The sequence below is a fragment of the Suricata suricatta genome, chromosome 14 (genome assembly GCF_006229205.1).
Source record: "Suricata suricatta isolate VVHF042 chromosome 14, meerkat_22Aug2017_6uvM2_HiC, whole genome shotgun sequence".
Lineage (NCBI taxonomy): Eukaryota > Metazoa > Chordata > Mammalia > Carnivora > Herpestidae > Suricata > Suricata suricatta.
In genome coordinates this window covers 88,571,297-88,590,439 of record NC_043713.1, presented here as the reverse complement: position 1 = coordinate 88,590,439, position 19,143 = coordinate 88,571,297, and the positions used below count along the sequence as shown (strand labels likewise).

At 52.4% G+C, this 19,143-nt stretch overlaps 1 protein-coding gene across 1 annotated transcript in view; it reads right to left on the bottom strand.

The window, feature by feature from the left end:
• Positions 1–19,143, bottom strand: part of EP400 (E1A binding protein p400) — a 92,112-nt gene that overhangs the window by 62,372 nt on the left and 10,597 nt on the right. The window contains exons 2-7 of the mRNA XM_029921638.1: positions 18,074–18,233; positions 17,289–17,340; positions 13,937–15,306; positions 2,597–2,687; positions 748–855; positions 8–264 (exon numbers count right to left, since the gene is read on the bottom strand). Coding sequence (XP_029777498.1) covers positions 8–264; positions 748–855; positions 2,597–2,687; positions 13,937–15,271 — 1,791 coding nt within the window. The 5' untranslated portion in view covers positions 15,272–15,306; positions 17,289–17,340; positions 18,074–18,233. The remainder of the gene's footprint in view (positions 1–7; positions 265–747; positions 856–2,596; positions 2,688–13,936; positions 15,307–17,288; positions 17,341–18,073; positions 18,234–19,143) is intronic.

Sequence of the window (19,143 nt, the reverse complement as noted above, 5' to 3'; positions counted from 1 at the left end):
CAGGGGCGTTTGGCTGCTGGACCTTGGCCGGGACTTGGAGCTGCGCGTGGGGGTCCCCCACCTGTGGCTGCTGAGCAAACTGCAGCGCCGGCGGGAGGGGCGCGGTGGGGAGGCCCGCCGGGGGCAGCCGGCCAGGCAGCTGTGGCGGCGGCGTGTGCAGGCTGGCGGCATTCTGCACCGGAGGCCCGGTGGTCGGGTCATACTGCTGCTGGCTCTGCTTCTGTCCGGCGAGCTGAGCGGCCTGTGGGGCAGGAGGCATCCCGCCTGCAAGACAGGAAAAGCCCCCGGAGCACTGAATCGGGAGTCCCAAGCAACCTGGCGCCGGCACAGACTGCAACTCAGAGCCAACACACACTCCCAATGGGAAATTTAACCACTGGCAACCTGTCACATTAAATTCAATGTTATGAATGAGCACACAAAACAGGAAAGAAAGGCGCTTGACCTTTGCAAGCCAGCAACAAGCAGAACAGAGCAGTCACCAGGGTCCCTACTGCAGCAGTGACCAAGGAGCGCACAGGCTTTGGGGCCCGAGGCCGGGGAAAGGTGCAGCTCCGACGGGGATGGGAGCGCGCCCACGGCACCCGCTCTCCCTGCGCGGACCGGGGCTCAGAGCAGAGCCCCAGCCCCAGAAACCGCCAGCACCACGAGTTGTGACCGCGCGTGCCGCCCGGAGGCCGGGCCAGAGGCCCCCGTCCACGCGCGCCCTTGCTGAGCCAGGGGGCCGGTCCCCGCGCCAGGCCTTACCTTGAGCTGTCGGCATCAGCTGCTGAAGTGGAACCCCTGCACTCGCCCCCGGGCGCTGGAAAGCTGCCCCCTGGTGGCCCGCTTCAAGCCGAGGCCTCTTAGACTGCTCTAGAATAATTTTCAGAAAAGGTGCGACTTGATATAAAAACAAAACCACGAAAGCAGTAGAAAAACCATGTATAAGTGTTTGTATAATCTCTGGACAGGGAGGCCCTTCGACATGTGACCCAAACTCCAGATGCCAGAAAAGGTAACAGAGTATCTTTTCGTTAAAACTTTCGAGTGTTAGCAGCAGCCTGTACAAGAGCGAAGGCGGGGCTGGCGTCCCGGGAGGCTGAGGGATCTGCACGAGGGCACAAGGCTCACGTGACCACCACATGGAAAGCTCTTCTAAGCTCACGGGAAAAGTGCCAGCAACCCCACACACAAAACAGGCAAAGAGCATGAACAGCTGAGCAGAGGGAGACACTTAATAAACATGAAAAGCTACACTGAAGAAATCCACAAAAAAACAGATTTGTGTTCACCCATCCAATCAACAAACACCAAACGAGGGACCATCCTTCAAAAAGTAGCCAAAATGTGGGGCGCCTGGGAGGCTGTCCGTTAAGTGTCCGACTTCGCCTCAAGTCGTGATCTCACAGTTTGTGGGTTCGAGCCTCGTGTAGGGCTCCGTGCTGACAGCTCAGAGCCTGCTTTCGATTCTGTGTCCCCCTCTCTATCCGGCCCTCCCCCACTTGTGTTCTCTCTCTCTCTCTGTCTCCCCCTCTCTCTCACACACACACAAATAAACAAACATTAAACAAAATTTTTTTAATGGCCAAAACGTGAGCATGCCAGAGAGTGTGACAGGCCTGAAAACAGGCAGGCCCCAGAGGGGGGCCGCGCATGCTGCCAACACCCTCTTGGCGGGCACTTCTCTTTCTGGGAGTTTCCCCCCAAGACATAGTGACAGACATGTCAGAAAAAATCTGGGACTAGATGTCGGACCCTGTGTTTGCTGTAACAGAACAAAGATGGTAACGAAGGGAGGAAAGGAGCCCGTGCACCCGGTGACAGAGCCCGCAGGAGGGGCGCGGGCCCTGGCAGGACAGCGCGGCCCGGGAGCGATGGCGCAGTCGTCTGCTGGCGCAGAGAGCGCGCCCCCGCATCACGAGAGGGCACGAGCGTGGGGGCACCGCCGGTGGGCGGCCGGGGTACGGGAGCTGCTGCCACAGCAGAGGCAGACTGGGGTCATGCCTTCCTTGACTGTCCGTGTCTTTCACATAAAATATGGGTTTTTATAACTTGAAGAAAAAATTCTGTATAAAAGAATGAGGGACGACTCAAAAAAAAGAACAGATTTCCTCGAAGTCCTAGCATGAGGACTCAGAGCCCAGCGGGGCACAAAAAATCAAAATGGACATCGGGGCGCCTGGGGGCTCAGTCGGTTGAGCGTCCAACTTCAGCTCAGGTCATGATCTCACCACTTGTGGGTTCAAGCCCCACGTTGGGCTCTGTGCTGACAGCTCAGAGCCTGGGAGCTGCTTCGGATTCTGTGTCTCCCTCTCTCTCTGCCCCTGTCATGCTCATGCTCTGTCTCCCTCTCTCTCAATGATAAATACACGTTAAAAAAATTTTTTTTAAAAAGGACACACCTAAGTCAACAGGCATACATTTAACCTCAGTGCACACGGGCCTAAGTGTTCTCCACAGCTGATCATCGTCAAAATAACAAAATTACTGTCAAAGTAGAAAGAAACTAACCCAAACTACGCGTGTCGGCGTCCACGTGGCTGCCCCGAACACCTCTCACAGGAGGAAGCTAAGTGGTCCCTAAGGCCGCCTGGGCCTGGGCTCCGGGACATACCTGCCGGGGGCCCCGCCTGCTGCCTCTTAAAGGGGTCCGCTTCTCCCACGCTCCCAGCTCCCGCCACCAGGGTCCCGGCAAGAGCTTGCTGCTGGAAAAGAAAATGAAACCATGAGATTCGGATCGAGGAGGCGCCTCAAAGAACGAGTGTAAACTAAACTACGGAAGTGCGCTGGCCTCGCTACTCTTTGACAAAGGAAATCGTACCTGCCTGTCGCATGTAATGTGCGCTTATATATAGTACGTAGCTTTACGTTCTAACTTACCTCTGGAGGGAAAAAAAGGACTTGTGACAGATCTTATTCTGGTTTTAAACAGCGTTTCCTGTCAACGCAGACCTACATTCCCTCCGAAACGATCTGGCTTTGCACCGACAGTGACAGCAGAGGACCGGCCAGTGCCGAGAGACCCAGGCCTAAACCCCACAGCTCAGCCTGTCAGTCACGCTGCCTGTCATCACTAACCCCCCCAAAAGACAAAGCTGAATAATAAAAATAAAGGCTGAAATGTCCTTCCTCCTGGAAATGACACTAAAGCCCTCCTTGACGGACAACAGTGTGATATACCTGGGTCTTCACAGCTGCATTTTTGCAGGCTGGCGCCCCCCCCCCCCGCCCCGATGCCCATCTGCTCTACGCCACACAGCTTGGTGACCGAAAATGTTCACGTGGAAAGCTCCTGCCAAGCAAGACAGGAACTAGGCGGGTCTGGGCGCCCACGCCGCTCACATCACCTGCCTGCAGTGATGCCAAATGCTCAGGATGATGTCCATCGATCACTAGCTGCTAATTTTTTTTTAATCATTCAACTCTGTCCATTCTACTTAGCCAAACATTTTAAATGCCAAAGTTACACACGCCTAAACAAGGCTCGGGCCCCAGGACGGCCTGCTGTCCCCCGGTGGCCCCCACGCTGTCCACGCCACCCACGCTGCAGGGCAAGGCCTCCCATGGGGAAAGGTACAGTGGCTGACCCAAAGGGAAAGTAAGCGCCCCCATTTACATTCAGTGAAGATGGGGGGGAGGAAAGAAGGAAAGGAGAGGAAAGGAAGGAGGGAGGAAAAGAATGATTTGAAGAACACACACTATGTGAACACACTATGCGGTTATCTCTAGGGGCAGGATTATAGGTAACTTACAATTTGTGTGTGTGTGCTTTTCTAAATTTCCAAATGTTCTACAATAAACATGTACTATTTTATAATTTAAAAAAAAACGGTGTTGGGTTTTTTTAATAAAAGAGACTGACAAAGGGTTGTGTGTCGAGTAATGGCCAGGTGCCTCCTATGAGACTACACGTCCCCCGGACAGACACGGGCTCTGGAGGGTGGGGCCGGACGCCCACAAGAGGACCCGCGCCAGCAGAGTGTGGCATGAGGGCAGCTGGGCCGTGCGGACCAGCTCAGGACCTGGCACACAGAGCCTCACTGGCTTGGAGCCCACCAGGACAGAGAGCAGGAGGCCACGGAGGAAGGAAAGGAGGGGGAAGCACCCCAGGAGGCGGCCAGAGACAAGGAAGCCCCAAGTTCCCCGCTGGTCTCTGGCGGTCTCCTAAGACAACGCCACAGCAAACACTACAAGCACGGGCCTCCAAGCGTAGGCCAGCGTCACCCCGCTGGGATTTCAGGCGCCCTGACTCGGGACGGAGTTTCCCATTAAGCTTCAAACACATTAACTGTGAAAGCAAAACCGTCAGTGCCCCTCTGAGGGCCGTAACAGCACCCAGAGTCTGCAACCTCTCGTTTGTGACATTCGAAATCAAAACCACAAAGCAACAGGAAAACATGAGCCACAATCAGAATACAGTCCACGGACACAGACCCCCGCACAGCGCAATACGGGAATCAGCCAGGACGGGGACCAGACTCTGTGCTCCTGGAAAGGGCGAGAAGTCAGGGTGGCGTGGTGCTGCTTATGAGCAGGCAGATGACAAGAACCGAACAGCTCAGGAGATGCACGCTGAGGCCACCAGGTCACACTCTCGAGGCTAAACAGCACCCCAGAGAGAATTCCGGAAAATGGTGCTGGGAGACCGGACGTCCACTGGAAGGAGCTGGAACACTGGACGTTCAACAAGACAACCTGTGCTCGCCATGGACGCGGCGGGGAGGGCCGGCCTCTCCCGTCCTGGCTTCCTCAAGACCACCGCCTCCCACTTATAGAATGACATTGCTTTCTCTGAGGCTGTCTTTATGAGTGTTTTACTGGGAAAGATATGGAGGTCTTCAAAACACAGCCTTGATTTCAATTAGCAATCATTTTATTAGAACTCTTGAAAATAAAATTAGAAACTAGAGAAAAGAGCTATTCTCTGATGCGAACTGAATTGTGAGTCCCCATTTTAAGAGAAAACATCAAAACAGACTGTATCCATAGAACACAACATAATTTACAGGAAATCTAGAAGCTACGCAAGAAGAACAACGGAGGGAACCAGGAATGCAGCGTGCAGAAGCGTCAGCGTGCCGCCCGAGTGCGGGACTGACACGTTATTCTGGGGGAAGAAATGAAGCGGTCGTCATAGCTGGTGGTCACTGGGGGGTAAATTTCTGCCCAGTCGAAATCAACCAACCAACCAAGCAACCGGAACGCAACAGGGCCTGGGGGCCATCGGCACAGGCGCACAGTCAGAACAGGGTGAGGAGGACTCAGGCGCACCGAGGGCCGTGGAGGAGTCTGCTCACACTCTCTAAACTCAAGGCTCTATGGGCAGCCCCCCCCCCACCCCGCCCCGGACTCACCCGTGGGCCGGGGATCCTGCGGGCCGGGGGACCGACAGGCAGCACAGACAGGGGGGCACTCGTGCTCTCTAACAGCGTGTCTGTTACAGCCCGCTAAGCTGCCAACCTCTGCATGGTCTCTACCTACACGCGTGTAACCATACACACAAAAATACAGACACACGTGTAGTAAAGAGCATTAGTAGAGTAAGGTTACAGGACTGTAATTATTCATTTTCTCTAACACAATAATCACTGAAACATAATCCCCAATTAGGAAGTTTTTTAAAAATCTAAATAATAAAACAGCATTATCTTGTATACAACTGCACTCTAATATAATTCCGCCTCAAAATCTTCTAGAAGCCAAGGAATACACACATGAACTGGGAGCTCTGTATTTATCTAGAGAGCTTAACTGGCAACTGACCAGTTTATTATTAGAATAATCCTCGAACTGGGCACAAATAACAAAATTCATCCTGAGACTCTGTCTTAAACTCTTTTCCGAACGTGTAACCGCCAGTCGGGCCGCGGGAACACCGGCCGCCTGTGCGTCCACCTTCGGCGGAAAGCCAACTGACAACACGGCAAGCAGCATCAACAGACTCTCCTGATTCACTAATGCCACTGCTAAGAGTTTTTTCCAAACAGAAAAGACAGAACCTAAACTTAGAAAACTGACTTAATGAATTACAGTTCCTCCAATGATGCCATGTTACGACCCATCAAAATGAGAACTGTTCCAAGTAAATAAAACATGAGAAGAATTTGTTAAAGGAAATAACATTTTAAAAGAGTATAAATACACTGTGTCAACTGACATATATTATAAAATATCTTTGTGTTAGAAGGATGGAATTACGGGTAATTACTCATTTAAAAAAAATTTTTATGTCTTTTTTTTGAATGAGAGAGACAGAGAGTGAGCTGTGGAGGGGCAGAGAAAGAGGGAGACAGAATCGGAAGCAGGCTCCAGGCTCCGAGCTAGCTGTCACCACAGAGCCCAACGCGGGGCTCACACCCACGAACTGTGAGATCATGATCTGAGCCGAAGTCGGACGCTTAACCGACTGAGCCACCCAGGCGGCCCTCAATTATTCTTTTTTCTAACAGAAAAATCACTGAGAGTGTGTGCATATATATGTGTGTGAACGTATTACTGTGCACAAGACACCTCTGTACCCACAGTGCTACCTTAGCATCTTCTGGAAGCAAATTAATACATATGCAACACAGAAAATTCTGAATTTACTTCTACCATTTCATAGGTCAATACAGATTAGTCAACATAAAAATTCTACGACCTGTTGTAAATAATAAAACACAAACTAAGATACTTTTTCCAAAGAAAACAAGGGACATGTTTCCATTTCAACTCCTTCCCCACAGACTCCTTTCTCGTATTTCCTGAAACACCAGCAGTATTTGTCTCAAAGATCTGTAATTCAGACTAGAGACTTCCTTGTCTTCCTCCTTTAGTCTCTGAAATACATGATTACAAAATATATATGAAAAAGAAACTATAAAACACGTATGTGATTTTAAAAGTATAGTAAAACTAATGAGAATTTAAATAGTGGGCTATAGCTGTTCCCTGAACACTGTTTAACTTTTCTGTTCTTCATAATAACATGTGGAGAAGGAAAAGTAGAAAAAGATGCGCAGTTTAAAGTAGTAATAACACAGGGGGGCGCCTGGCTGGCTCAGCGCACGATCTCACAGTTCATGCGTTCCAGCCCCGTGTCGGGCTCTGTGCTGACAGCTCAGAGCCTGGAGCTGCTTCCGATTCTGTGTCTCCCTCTCTCTCTGCCCCTCCCCAGTTCACTCTCTCTCTCTCTCTCTCAAAAAAAAAAAAAAATTAAACAAAATTAAAACAAGAGTAAGAACACAGCAGCCAGCCGTGCGCGCGCCACCACATCCCCAGCCCCGGCCCGGGCAGGCGCCCCCTCCCCCACCCAGGGGCTCGCTGCCTGAGCCGCAGGTGCACATCCCGGATGCCGTCACCCCAGACTCCTCTGCACCAGGCTGCTTCCTAGACAACCTTCTGTTCCGTAAGGTGTGGCTGAGCCCCACACACACCCACGTGTGTTGGGACCGTGGTCGCCCCCACCCACTGGTGGCCATCCTCTGTATGAATGTGCACGACCCACGACCTGTGCTCCCACTGGGGGAACTTGGTTCTTTCCAAGCGGGGGCGATTAGGACCAGCGCCAGGGGGGCAAAAGGTCTCCTCGTGTTCACCTTTTTCAGGTTATACAAAATGTTTCCACACGTCTCCACGCTACATTTCCATCAAAAGTAGATGAGAACCCCACTGATTTACATCAAGAGATTCTGTCCAATTTAATTTCTAGAAATCTGGTGAGTGTGGTAGCAAGTGAGAGTGGTTTAATCTGTGTCCCTGTGGAGACCACACATCTTTCTCATAAGCTGACGGGCACTCCTTTCCTCCCCCTGTCCCCGTCCTTAGGCAAGTATTTATCAATGTGTCTATAAACACATTAATTACACTGTGCTAAACGTTAACAGGAAAGATGGACCACTAATAAATGTTCTTACAATCTCAAATGTAAACAATTTTATCCTCAGAGTGTCAAACTCATTATAAAAAGCACCTACCTATAGAAGGTTCAAATTATTATTCCCCGCCAAAGGGACACAAGATTCTTGCAGAAATGAAGAAGTCTGGGCTGGATCAAGGAATACACAGGATGAACCGGCAAGGAAGGAAGGACCCAGAGAGTGACCCAAATATCTCAACAGTGCACCAGGGCCAGCCTGAAGGTCTCCAAATTACCTGTACTTTGACCATCAAAACACACAGAAACAGAAAGGGGGAAGGGAACAGGCAGCAGACGATGGCGGAGGCGGGCTGCACGGGCCCTGGACAAACTGCACAAAGCACTGACACTCAGGATCTGTGATGTCCTTCCCAGAGATTACACCTCGATGTGATGGAACTCACCACTTGCACAGACCAAAGAAGAAAAGTCACGCGATCGTGTGACTAGATGCAGAAATAGCATCCGACAAAATTCAATAGCCATTCATGACCAACACTGGCCACAAAGAAACCCCCACCCGGGAAGGCACAGCTCCGACGCTGCGGCTGCACACCACGCTCGCCGCTGCAGGACACGACGCCTCTGCCCAGAGACCAGGAAGAACGTGCGAATATGTATTGCTCCTGCGCCGCTGACCAGCGTGCTTGGAAGCCCCTGCCGGTGCGATACGGCAAAACAAATAAAAATACATAAAAGGCATAATATAGATAGAAAAAAATAAATCTTGCTTTCTTTGCAGACACACGATTCTCTAAGTAGAAAATCCCATGGAATCTACAAAAAAGTTCCCAAAACTAATAAAAGAGTTCAGCAAGTTTGCAGAATATAGGTTCAAAACTAATCACCTGTATTGCTACACACTTGTAATGAACACCTCAAATTCTTTCCTAACTATCATTTACAATACTGAAGAAAAATTGGGCTACTCGGTTATAAATCTAACAAAATATAGACAGAATCAGCATGTGGAAAAACACAAAACAGAAAAAAATCAAAGATGACCAAAACAAAGGGAGGGACACAGCATAATGCAGACTGGAAGGTTCAATACAATTGAGACATTCCTCCTCCCCAAACCGGTCAGCAGACTCAGGACGGTCCAGTCTACATTCTGGAGACAGTGACAAAGCGGATTCCAAAATGCCTATGAAAAGAGAAAGGAACTGGAATGACCAGAACAATTTTGAAAAAAGCAAGCTGAACTCACACTGATTTCAAGACCTCCTACAAAGCCACAGTCCAACAGTGTGTGACACTGGCAAGAAGACATGCACGTGAAGGAAAGACCAGAGAGTCTAGAAAGAGACCCACACAGACAAGAGTCGGCTCATTCTCAGCAAAGATGCAACGTCAGAGCAACGGAAGCAGAACACTGTTTGTTCGACATGGTCCGGGCACAACCGGAGATGGACAGGCATGAAAATGAACCTCAGCGTATGTCTGCCACGCCATACACAGCGCTACTCAGAAGGGACCGTGGTCGTCCATGCAGACACAGAACCATCCAACTTCCAGAAGAAAACACAGGGGATGTCTGTGACCTCGAACTGAACCGAGAGCTGAGACACGACCCCAAAAGCACCGGCTACGAGATGAGAAACGGGAAGACAGACCGCATCGGAACGTGGAACCTTCGTTCTGTGAAACATGGTGTAAAAGAAGAAAAGGAGAGGCCTTAGAAAGGGAGAGAGACATTTGCAAATTTGTATCTGACAAGAAACTCACATTCACATGATACAAAGAATTCTCAAACGTGACAACGACACACGCAGGATTCAACTAAAACACTCGGTGAAGAAACGGAAGACTTTCCGGAGAAGATACCAGCCGGCCAGTGAGCCCACGAACTGGGGCCACTGCACACGCGTCAGCACGGCCAGAGAGGACAGCGGGGGCCCGTCCGCCAACACGGGGGGCGGGAACGTGGCGCGGAACAGCCACACGCGCGAGTTCCGCGGCTTCTTCCAAGATGGAGGCTGCACTCAGAAACACCCCGCGGTCCCCCTCCGAGTTGTGTCGCGCCCACAGGACACAAGGCCTAGGTTCACACACACGCAAGGCTGGGTACAAACAGGGACAGCAGCTGCACTCCTAAGTGAGCAATCCAAGTGCTCTTCAAAGGGTGAATGGGGAACATTCACGCCACAGGACACAGCTCAGCAAAAAAAGACAAGACTACTGGCAAATGGCACAGCGTGGACACTCAGCGACAGAAGCCACATGAGGTAGGACTCCATCTAGATTTCATTCTGGAAAAGGCAAAACCACAGAGGCAGAGAGCAAAGGTTCACGCACAGCAGAACCAGAGACAAAACAAAGCGAGTTTTACTGAAATAAATAAGGCTAAAAATATACTATCAGTGACATAATCTAGTGATTAAAACTAAAACCTACAAACAAATATGTAAACGGAAGAAAAAGGAAGGCGCACCCTTAACAGCAGGCAGCCCTAAGCACAGAAGGAACAATGGAGCTAGACGATCCACTGTGCGGCCTTGGAGGGGAAGCCGGACTCTGGAAAGACGGCAGAATCAGGGGTTGAAAGTTTACTGAGATACAGGACATTTACCTGACCTCAAAGTACCTACCCCAAATTCCTCATCATTTACCAAAGGAAAAAGAAGACCCTTCCACTGCAGAAGCCTGGTGGACGCTGTCCTCACAGTGGACAAGAGTGCGCATCACCGCCTGCAGGGACACAGCCAGCGTGACCTCCAGACACAGCAGTGAGCTGGGCCCGGGCCACCTCTGCGGCCCTCCTCGCCACACTACACGGCCCATGTCAGACAACCTGCTCTCCAAGGACACCCTACAGAACAGCCAGCCGCAACTAAAAGGGGCGAAGGTCATGAAGGCGAGGAGCCGGTTAATCATCCGACTTCGGCTCAGGTCATGATCTGGTGGTCCATGAGGTCGATCCCTGTGTCGGGCTCTGTGCTGGCAGCTCAGAGACTAGAGCCTGCTTCCGATTCTGTGTCTCCCTCTCTCTCTCTGACCCTCCCCTACTCATGCTCTATCTCTTTCTGCTTCAAAAATTAACAGTAAAAAGAAATTAAAAAAAAAAAAAAGATGAGGAGCCAGCCCAGATTAAGGACAACATATGCACGGAGGCAAGACAATCAAACACTGCCAATGACCCTCGACTCGGGTCAAACCACGACGGCTGACCCTTAAACAGCACGGGTTTGAACTCCGCACACTGTTGGCGACACGGTCCACTAGGACCGCAACCACATTCTCTTCGTCCTCAGGGCCGCCTCCTCCCCAGCCCGCCCTGCTGTGAGGACGCGATGTATGGAGGACGCACCACACAGAAGAGACCAGCCGACTACTCATATTGTCTGTAAGGCTTCCCGTCAGCACGAAGCTCTGAGTGACTAGGATTTGGGGGCAGTCCAAAGCTATACATGGATTTTCCACTGTGTGTGGGGGGGGCGGGGACGGTGTCCCTGCACTGTTTGAGAGTCCACTGCATAAAGGACACACCATCAGGACCAAGAGGCCAAAACTGCACATGAGCTATGGCTTAGCCGTAGCGCTGACGGGACCTGCGCCGTGTTGGGCAAGGGAGCGCTCTCCCTGCTCGAGGGGAGCGATCAGGATGAAGGCGCGGGGCCTGGGGTGCGCGCCTGCTTGTCACCACCCCCGGGAGATGTGGACGTGCACACGCCTGAGAGAGAGGAGACAACACAGAGGGGCGACGGGTGCACGTCTGGGGAATCCAGGAAAAGGACATAAAGGAAGTTCTTTTTTAAAAAAAACTGTTTTTGCAATTTCCACATAAGTTCGAAACTGTAGCAAAATTAGAAGTAAAAAAAAAAAAAGATTTTTTTTAACGGGTCACCACAAACACAAAAGCACTTTCAGAACCAAGAACCACCCATTCCACCCTGGGAGATTCTGCCCTCTCCTTTCAGGTTCCTGGCATCACTGATCTGACGCTGAGACTTGTCCCCAAGAACACACACTGCTCAGTGTGCTGTCCGTGGGCACCGCGTGGAGCCCGGGTCCTCACGGCTGCAGACGGCCGCCCTCCAGCGTTTCTTCCAGCTGCAGGAAACGCCAAGTCACCACCCGCTTAAATCTTTTTTGCTCTCGTTCTGTTTTGCACTGTTCTTAAAAATACAGACAGGAGACACAGGAGAGAACCAACGTTCACAACACAGCACACGAGGGGCCTGAGCACACACTCCACAGGACGGCATGAGATGACACGCATGCTGGCGCGGGCCGCGCGTGACAGCCACACACAGAAGTAAGGATGCGTTAGGATCCGTGTTGTCATTTACTCATGCAACTTAAGTTATCATCTTATATGCAGGAAGACTTTTTAATTTTTTAAAAATAAGGAATGGGCTCTGGACAAAAATGCTGAAGAGCAAATAGTAAATTGAAGGTTAAAATATCTGGATGAAGGAAAGTTTGGGATGAGGCTACATTTGAGAACCATCGAAAAGTACCTGAAACGGTTGCTGCTGGGATGAAAAAGCAGCAGAAACATTTGGCGGAAGCTGGGTTGCTATAGCAACGGGAGTACCAGTCTGCCCATCCTTTCCTGTCACAACCTTTACCTGAGAGGAAATATTTTGAGAAAAAAAGGCAACATAATTTTTAAGACTGCTCAGAATTTTGTCATAATTTTACTGCTGATAGCTCGGTGAGGCCTGGTGTTTAAAAGCAGAATGCGTTTGCATCAAATCCTGTAAAAGGACAACGCACTGGCTCACGGGGTGCTCCCAGCACGGTGACCCGGCCCGGTGTGCAGCACCCGTGCCCCCCGCTGCTTCGATCCCCCCCCCACGGGGAGCAGCAGCAGCAGCGTCCGGGCGGCAGAGCCCCGGGACCCCGGCGGGCCACCTGCACGGCAGCCACCCCGCTGCCCACTGCGTCAGCCCCGGCCCGGAGGGGCACTAAGGGAGTCCCGTTTCCTGGTGAGCAGAGATAACAGGGCTGACCCTACAGACAATGTTGGAGCACAAACAGAGAGAGAAGTGACTTTCACTATTTCATGGCAACAGAGGTGAAATCCTCAAAATAATTATATAAGCCTTTTGGAAAATAAAAATGGTCCTTTCTGGAAAGGGTGTTAAAGAAAACACAAAATGGCAAAGCCACACAGATATGTCCATAAATCTCAATGAGGACGGCAGAGCAAAGAGACCAGCTTTTGCTCAGCAAAGGCTGATTTCTTTGCAGGAGAAGAGCTGACAACAAGTTAACTCACTTGAGCTGTGTCATAAGACAAAACGAGCCCCACCGACACGACAGAAAGGCACAGATATGGTGCGTGACAGGGCCCTCGCGCCTGCCCTGCTCTCACTGGCTTCTTTTTCAGGAGGCACGAGTAAACGGATCTTAGGAGTCACCATGGGACTGAAAAATCTCAGCTGGGGGTTTATTAAGCACCCATTCCAGGCACCCAAAATTTCACTATCTCAAAGAGTCTGCTTTCAATATCACTCAATAGGTATTTGCACACGTGTGAGGTTACATCTCAAATTGAAGACATCTAAAAATGGAAAAATTCTCATAGTTTTTTGCCGTAACAACCGTACTTTTATCATGAAAACACCATACGAATATACCTAGTGATTTAAAATCAAAACCTAGTCATTCAAATCCCTTCTTCAGAAACCACACGTGCGGTGTTTTTACCGGGTAGACCAGTGTGAGTGAAATGCAAAACCCGAACACCAGCCAGGAGGTGGCCGCACCTCTCACCGCAGTGCTGGCCGAGACCCGCCCTGCCAGCTGCCCCCGAGGGAAGGCTACGCGGTGCCGGGCTGGCCCTCTGGAAGCTGGGTGACCCTTCTCTGCATGCAAGTGCTCGGACTGCTCACAGGGCTGGCCGGCATCTTCCCGCCAACACCCAGGGCTGCTCCTCCCCCCATGCAGGGGAGAGCAAAGTACACCTCCAGGTCTCCTCCCGGGTCACATCCTAACGAGACAGCGCCCTGGAAGCACCCCAGGCTCCTAGACTCTTGTTTTATTTACGGTTACCTAGACTCAAACCTCATCGTGTGGTCCTCTAATTATTAAACTGCTGTTTCTCACCTCATCATTGATAACCTCAGACTTTTCTTCCTCCTCCTCCTCCTCCTCCTCCTCCTCATCCTCCTCCTCCTCCTCCAGGTCCAAATCATTCTGCCTAAGGTACGCTTGCAACGGAGCATAATGCTTCTTCTTGAACGCCAGGAAGTCCATCATGTTCCCCTGGAGGTGCTGCAGGAAGAACAGCTCCACCAGGTACTCCTTGAAGGCCGCCCTCAGCGCCTCCATCTCCCGGTAGTGGTAGTCCAGGCACTGCTTCCTCATCTGCGCCAGCTCCGGGGAGGCCGGGGGGATCTCCTCCAACTTCTTGGGAGTCTTCCTCACCCCCGCACTCCCCGCAGACGTGAGAGAAAGGCTGGAGAGGCCTGGGGCCCCTGCGGTCCTGGAAGGGCTGGTGGGGGGCGGCGGGGACGTCATCCCGAAGGCCGAAGCCCCCCCGACCCCGACCCCGACCCCGGGGAGCAGGGGTCTGGTGAGCGGCGGGCCCTGCAGCACCTGCTGCTGCTGGATCAGCTGCCCCTGGATGATGCTGCTGATCTGGGGGGGCAGGCTCGCCGTGGTGATGTGGCCGGGGCTGGCCAGGGGCTGCAGGCCGGCCGCGCCTGCGGCCGCGGGGCTCTGCGGTCCCAGGTGGTGGACGGTGCCCCCGGACTGTGCGTGGGGCTGTGACAGTCTCCGTTCCCGGACCGCGATGGGAGCCCCCGTGTGCTGCAGCTGCACCTGGGGGCCCGGAGCCATCTGGGCGAGGCCCGAGCTCTCCTGGAACACAAAGTGCCCGCCGCCAGACGGGCTCAGGCTCATCTGCCTCACCAGCACACTGGCGTCCACAAAGCCCCCGGTCGGACTGCTGCTACAGAGGCCTAGGCCGGGGCCAGGGGTGCCCGCCCGCACACTCTGCAGGCCCGGCCCCGGCCCGGGACTGGGCTGGGTGGGGCTCTGAGTCTGCACCTGTTGTGACAGCGGCGAAGTGACCTGGATATAGGATGGAGAGCCATGCTCAAACCGTCTCTGCTGGGCGCTGAACTGGAAACCTGGAGAGGTGGGGCTGGGGAGTGGCAGAGGGGCGAGCGTGATCTGCGGGTTTCCTCCCACCACTGGTCCTACACTCTGAAGGGCGATGTTCACGTTCTGCCCGGTCACGGGACTCCTATTCATCAGCTGCTGAACTTGGTAGCTGGGAGACTGAGGCGCGGACGGGCTGGCCGAGGGCGCGAAGGGCGTGGCAGGGGACTGCGGTGGGTTTGGGTGCGCCTGCTGCTCTTCCCCTTCGCTGCTGGCGAAGGCCCTGGGCCTCTGCAGCTGGTGCTGGACGCCCTGAGGGCCGCTGCCATGGTGCATTATCGCCCCCCCTTTTAATCCAACTTAACGTTCTCCTGAAAAAAATCAAAGTTAAAATCAAGTTACTTGAAGACAAATGTAACCATCTGATCACCACTTACTCCGAGCACCATTAAGCAGCACCGAAAAGCTGTTCTGAAGGCATGCTCCCACTAGTATCTGATGCAAACGAGTCTTAGAAATTCTTATCCATGTTCTCACAGTTCATGGGTTCAAGACCCACGTCGGGCTCTGTGCTGACAGCTAGCTCAGAGCCTGGAGCCTGTCTTCAGATTCTGTGTCTCCCTCTCTCTCTGACCCTCCCCTGCTCACGCCGTCTCAGTCTCTCAAAAATACATTTAAAAAAAAAAGAAAGAAAGAAATTGTTATTGAGCCACCCAAGAGATGGCACTGGAGACACGGTCCCTCAGCACAGCTTCTGGGTCACTGTTGTGCCCAGGGCCAGGGCACAGCCTGGCTGCAGGTGGGTGGAAGGCAAGCGGCATCACTAGTTCAAGGCCAAGCAGGATCTAACTCGGCCCTGGCACTGGCAACTGGTATATTTCTTCCCAGAAGCTTCTCCTGGCCCAGAGGCCCTCCTCTGTTCCCACACGCGGTGGAGGGATAGCACCCGGTTCGCCGGCAGGCAGTGACTGCTGTCCAGAGTGCAGGCATGGGCTGCGTGCGGCCATCACCCCGTAACCGGAGCAGAACACCCCACCAACCCCCACCAACTTCTGGGCGGCGCCACCCGCTGGCACAAAGAGCACCTATTACGTATCAGACGGACCTGACACTTTCTCTTGAGCTCCTAAAAGAGACGGTCCAGGCCTGGGGGCCAGAGCCTCACCTCGGACCTGTCGCAGGAGGCAGGGCAAACAGGAAGATGCCTCACGGTGCAGGGAGAGAAGGGGCAGAGCTGGCGCTCGGGCCCTGGCTTGAGGGAAGAGTGTCCCTCAGGTCTGCAGGCTGAGGCTGGGACCTCAGCGTCAAAGGGGCTCCCGCCCAAAAACTGTGTTGTGCACAGGACCAGGGAGGGGCTGGGGGAGTGGGAGACACCTGCGAGGGCTAGGCTCAGGCCAGCGCTGAGCAGGCGGCGGCGGTTCTGAGGTGGGAGCACTCTGTGTCGGACCCAGCTAGAGCGTCTATGTCTGCGAGGGACAGGACGCCACCCACAGCTCCCCCCGACCCGGGGCTGTCTGCTCCTGCCTGTGGCAGGGTCGCAGGCACAAAAATACCCTTCCAGCATTTGAAATTCCCCCTGGCTCTCCGCTTCCTGGTGTTCCTTCCACCCCTGCCCCCCAAGATGAGCAAGAGGGCTGCCCCTTTCATCCTCACAGCTTCTGTCACAGAAAGCAGGGATAAGAACATCGTACACCAGCAGCTACTAAGCCGACAGAGCAAAGATGCGTACACACACGGGGTGCCTCTCAGCCCCAGGTCCCGCTGGACTGGACGGAGACCGAATCAGAAGCCAGAGAATGCACGGATACCCAAGGCAAGGCTGAGGAAGCTGAAAACCACTGCCTCTTTAAACAGAGGAAAAGTCACTTTCTGCCTGCGGGCAGCTCTGAAGACAGAGCCCGAAGGTGACAGGCCAGCGGCTGTGTAAGCAGGACAGCAGCGCCTTGCAGGAAGTGCCATCCCCCGGAGCAGGCGTCCCGCGGCAGGGGGGCCTCGGGACGAGCTTCTGCGCCTCGACCTCATAAAGGCGAGTCATGAGACAAGGGTGGAAGGACGAACACACACAGGGACACAGTTACGGTTACTTCCCTAGAATGTGTTTCCAGAGCGAGCGGGAAGAGAGAACAGAGGCCAAAACCAGACTCTCTTCCATCTAACAATTCACAAAACCAGGGGAAGCTAAGAGTCAGGGGGAACGGGTCACGGACACATGGAAAAAATCCTATTTAAATTGTCACCACAAATCGTTCACCAAAATAAATGAAGCACTTTATAAGCTAACATTCCGAGTTTTATACCAAATGTAGAAAAGTCAAAACGGGAATATGTAAAGAACACAAAAGTGAATACTTACTAAAGTTCTGAAGGGAATTCAAATCCCTAAACTTAACGCAGTAAAGTCGTATCTGAAAAGACACATGGATTTGAAGACACACAATTTAAAAACATTTAAAACTCAAGTAAATCATCAAAATCATGAATATTTGGGGAAATTACAACAAAGACTACGACCAGCACCATAGAAAGCACTCATACAAACTGAGAATCACTCAAATCGCACAGAAAAGTGAAACAAGGATGAGAGTTCATGAAAGAAAAACATCTACAACCGGCTGGAAGGAAACGTCCGACCGCACTACTGACGAACACACTACCGACTGAAGTGAGCATCTCCCTGATCCACTTGGCCAAGCCACTAAGTCACACAGCAGGCGCCCTGCCAACCGGCTGGAGGGGCTGGGGGGCAGGAGGTGAGGACATGGACCGGAGCTCGCCAAGGGCTCTGAGCCCAGAACATGCCTGTCGGGCTGGGAAAGCAGAAGCAACCCATCTGACCCCATTACCTCTGACCTAGTAATACTATCTCTGGAAATCTCTCCTGAGAAAATTGACCTACCTATTTTTTTAAATTGTGCATAAAAATGTTCATTGCAGTACAATACAGTAAATAACAAAACAAAACAAAAAACTAACCAGAATATCCAGTGTCCAAGTTCTCGATGGAAACTTAACAAAAATGAAAACCATTCAGACGTGTCAAGCGAAAGGAGCGGGAGAGCGGGATGCGGTGTGGCCACTGCTCTGCCGAGGGAGTGAGTTGCACAGCGAGTCAGGGAAACCTCAGACACGAGTACTGACCTTCACCTGGCAAAGGCGCACGGCGCTGCAGCGGCCACACGCAGAGCCTCAGCTACGCAGGGACCAAGCTACTGGGCCACCCCACGACGAGTCGAGAGATGCCAAGGAGCGGCCAGACTCGAGGATCACGCACCGCAGGTCACTGACATGCCGTGATATCCTGGAACAGGCAAAACCACAGGGACAGAGGTTAAACAGACCCTGAGGGACAGAGGTGAGGCAGGAGCTAACCTGGAGAAGCAGGAGAGAATGTGGGGGTACGGATCCATGTCTCCACTTAATTCGTGAGGATGTTCACAAACATGTTTGTCCGACGGCACCTGGTGTCTCAGTTGTTGACTGTCCCACTTCAGCTCAGGTCACCATCTCGTGGTCTATGAGTCCAAGCCCCGCATCAGGCTCTGTGCTGAGAGCTCAGAGCCTGGAGCCTGCTTCCGATTCTACGTGTCCTCTCTCTGCCCCTCCCCCCACTCATGTTATGTGTGTGTCTCTCTCTCAAAAACAAATTGAAAAAAAAAAAAAAAGTTTGTCCTGAGGCAGCTGGGTGGCTCAGTTAAGCACCTGACTTGGGCTCAGGTCATGATCTCACACTTTGTGGGTTAATGCCCCAAATCAGGCCCTGTGCTGACAGCTCAGAGCCTGGAGCCTGCTTCAGATTCTGTGTCTTCCTATCTCCCTGCCCCTCCCCTGCTCATGCTCTGTTTCTCTCTGTCTCTCAAAAAATGAATAAATATTTTTTTAAAAATTTTTTTAAGTTTGTCCAAAGTCACAGAGCCTACACACTAAAGTGTGAACTTTGCTATGCATAAATTACATCTCAACTTTTTTTTTTTAATTTTTTTTTAAATGTTTCATTTATTTTTGATACAGAGAGAGACAGAGCATGAGAGGGGGAGGGGCAAAGAGAGAAGGAGACACAGAACCGGAAGCAGGCTCCAGGCTCCGAGCTAGCTGTCAGCACAGAGCCTGATGCGGGGCCCGAACCCATGAGCGTGAGATCTGACCTGAGCCGAAGCCGGAGGCTCAACCGACTGAGCCACCCAGGCGCCCCATATCTCAACTTTTTAAAA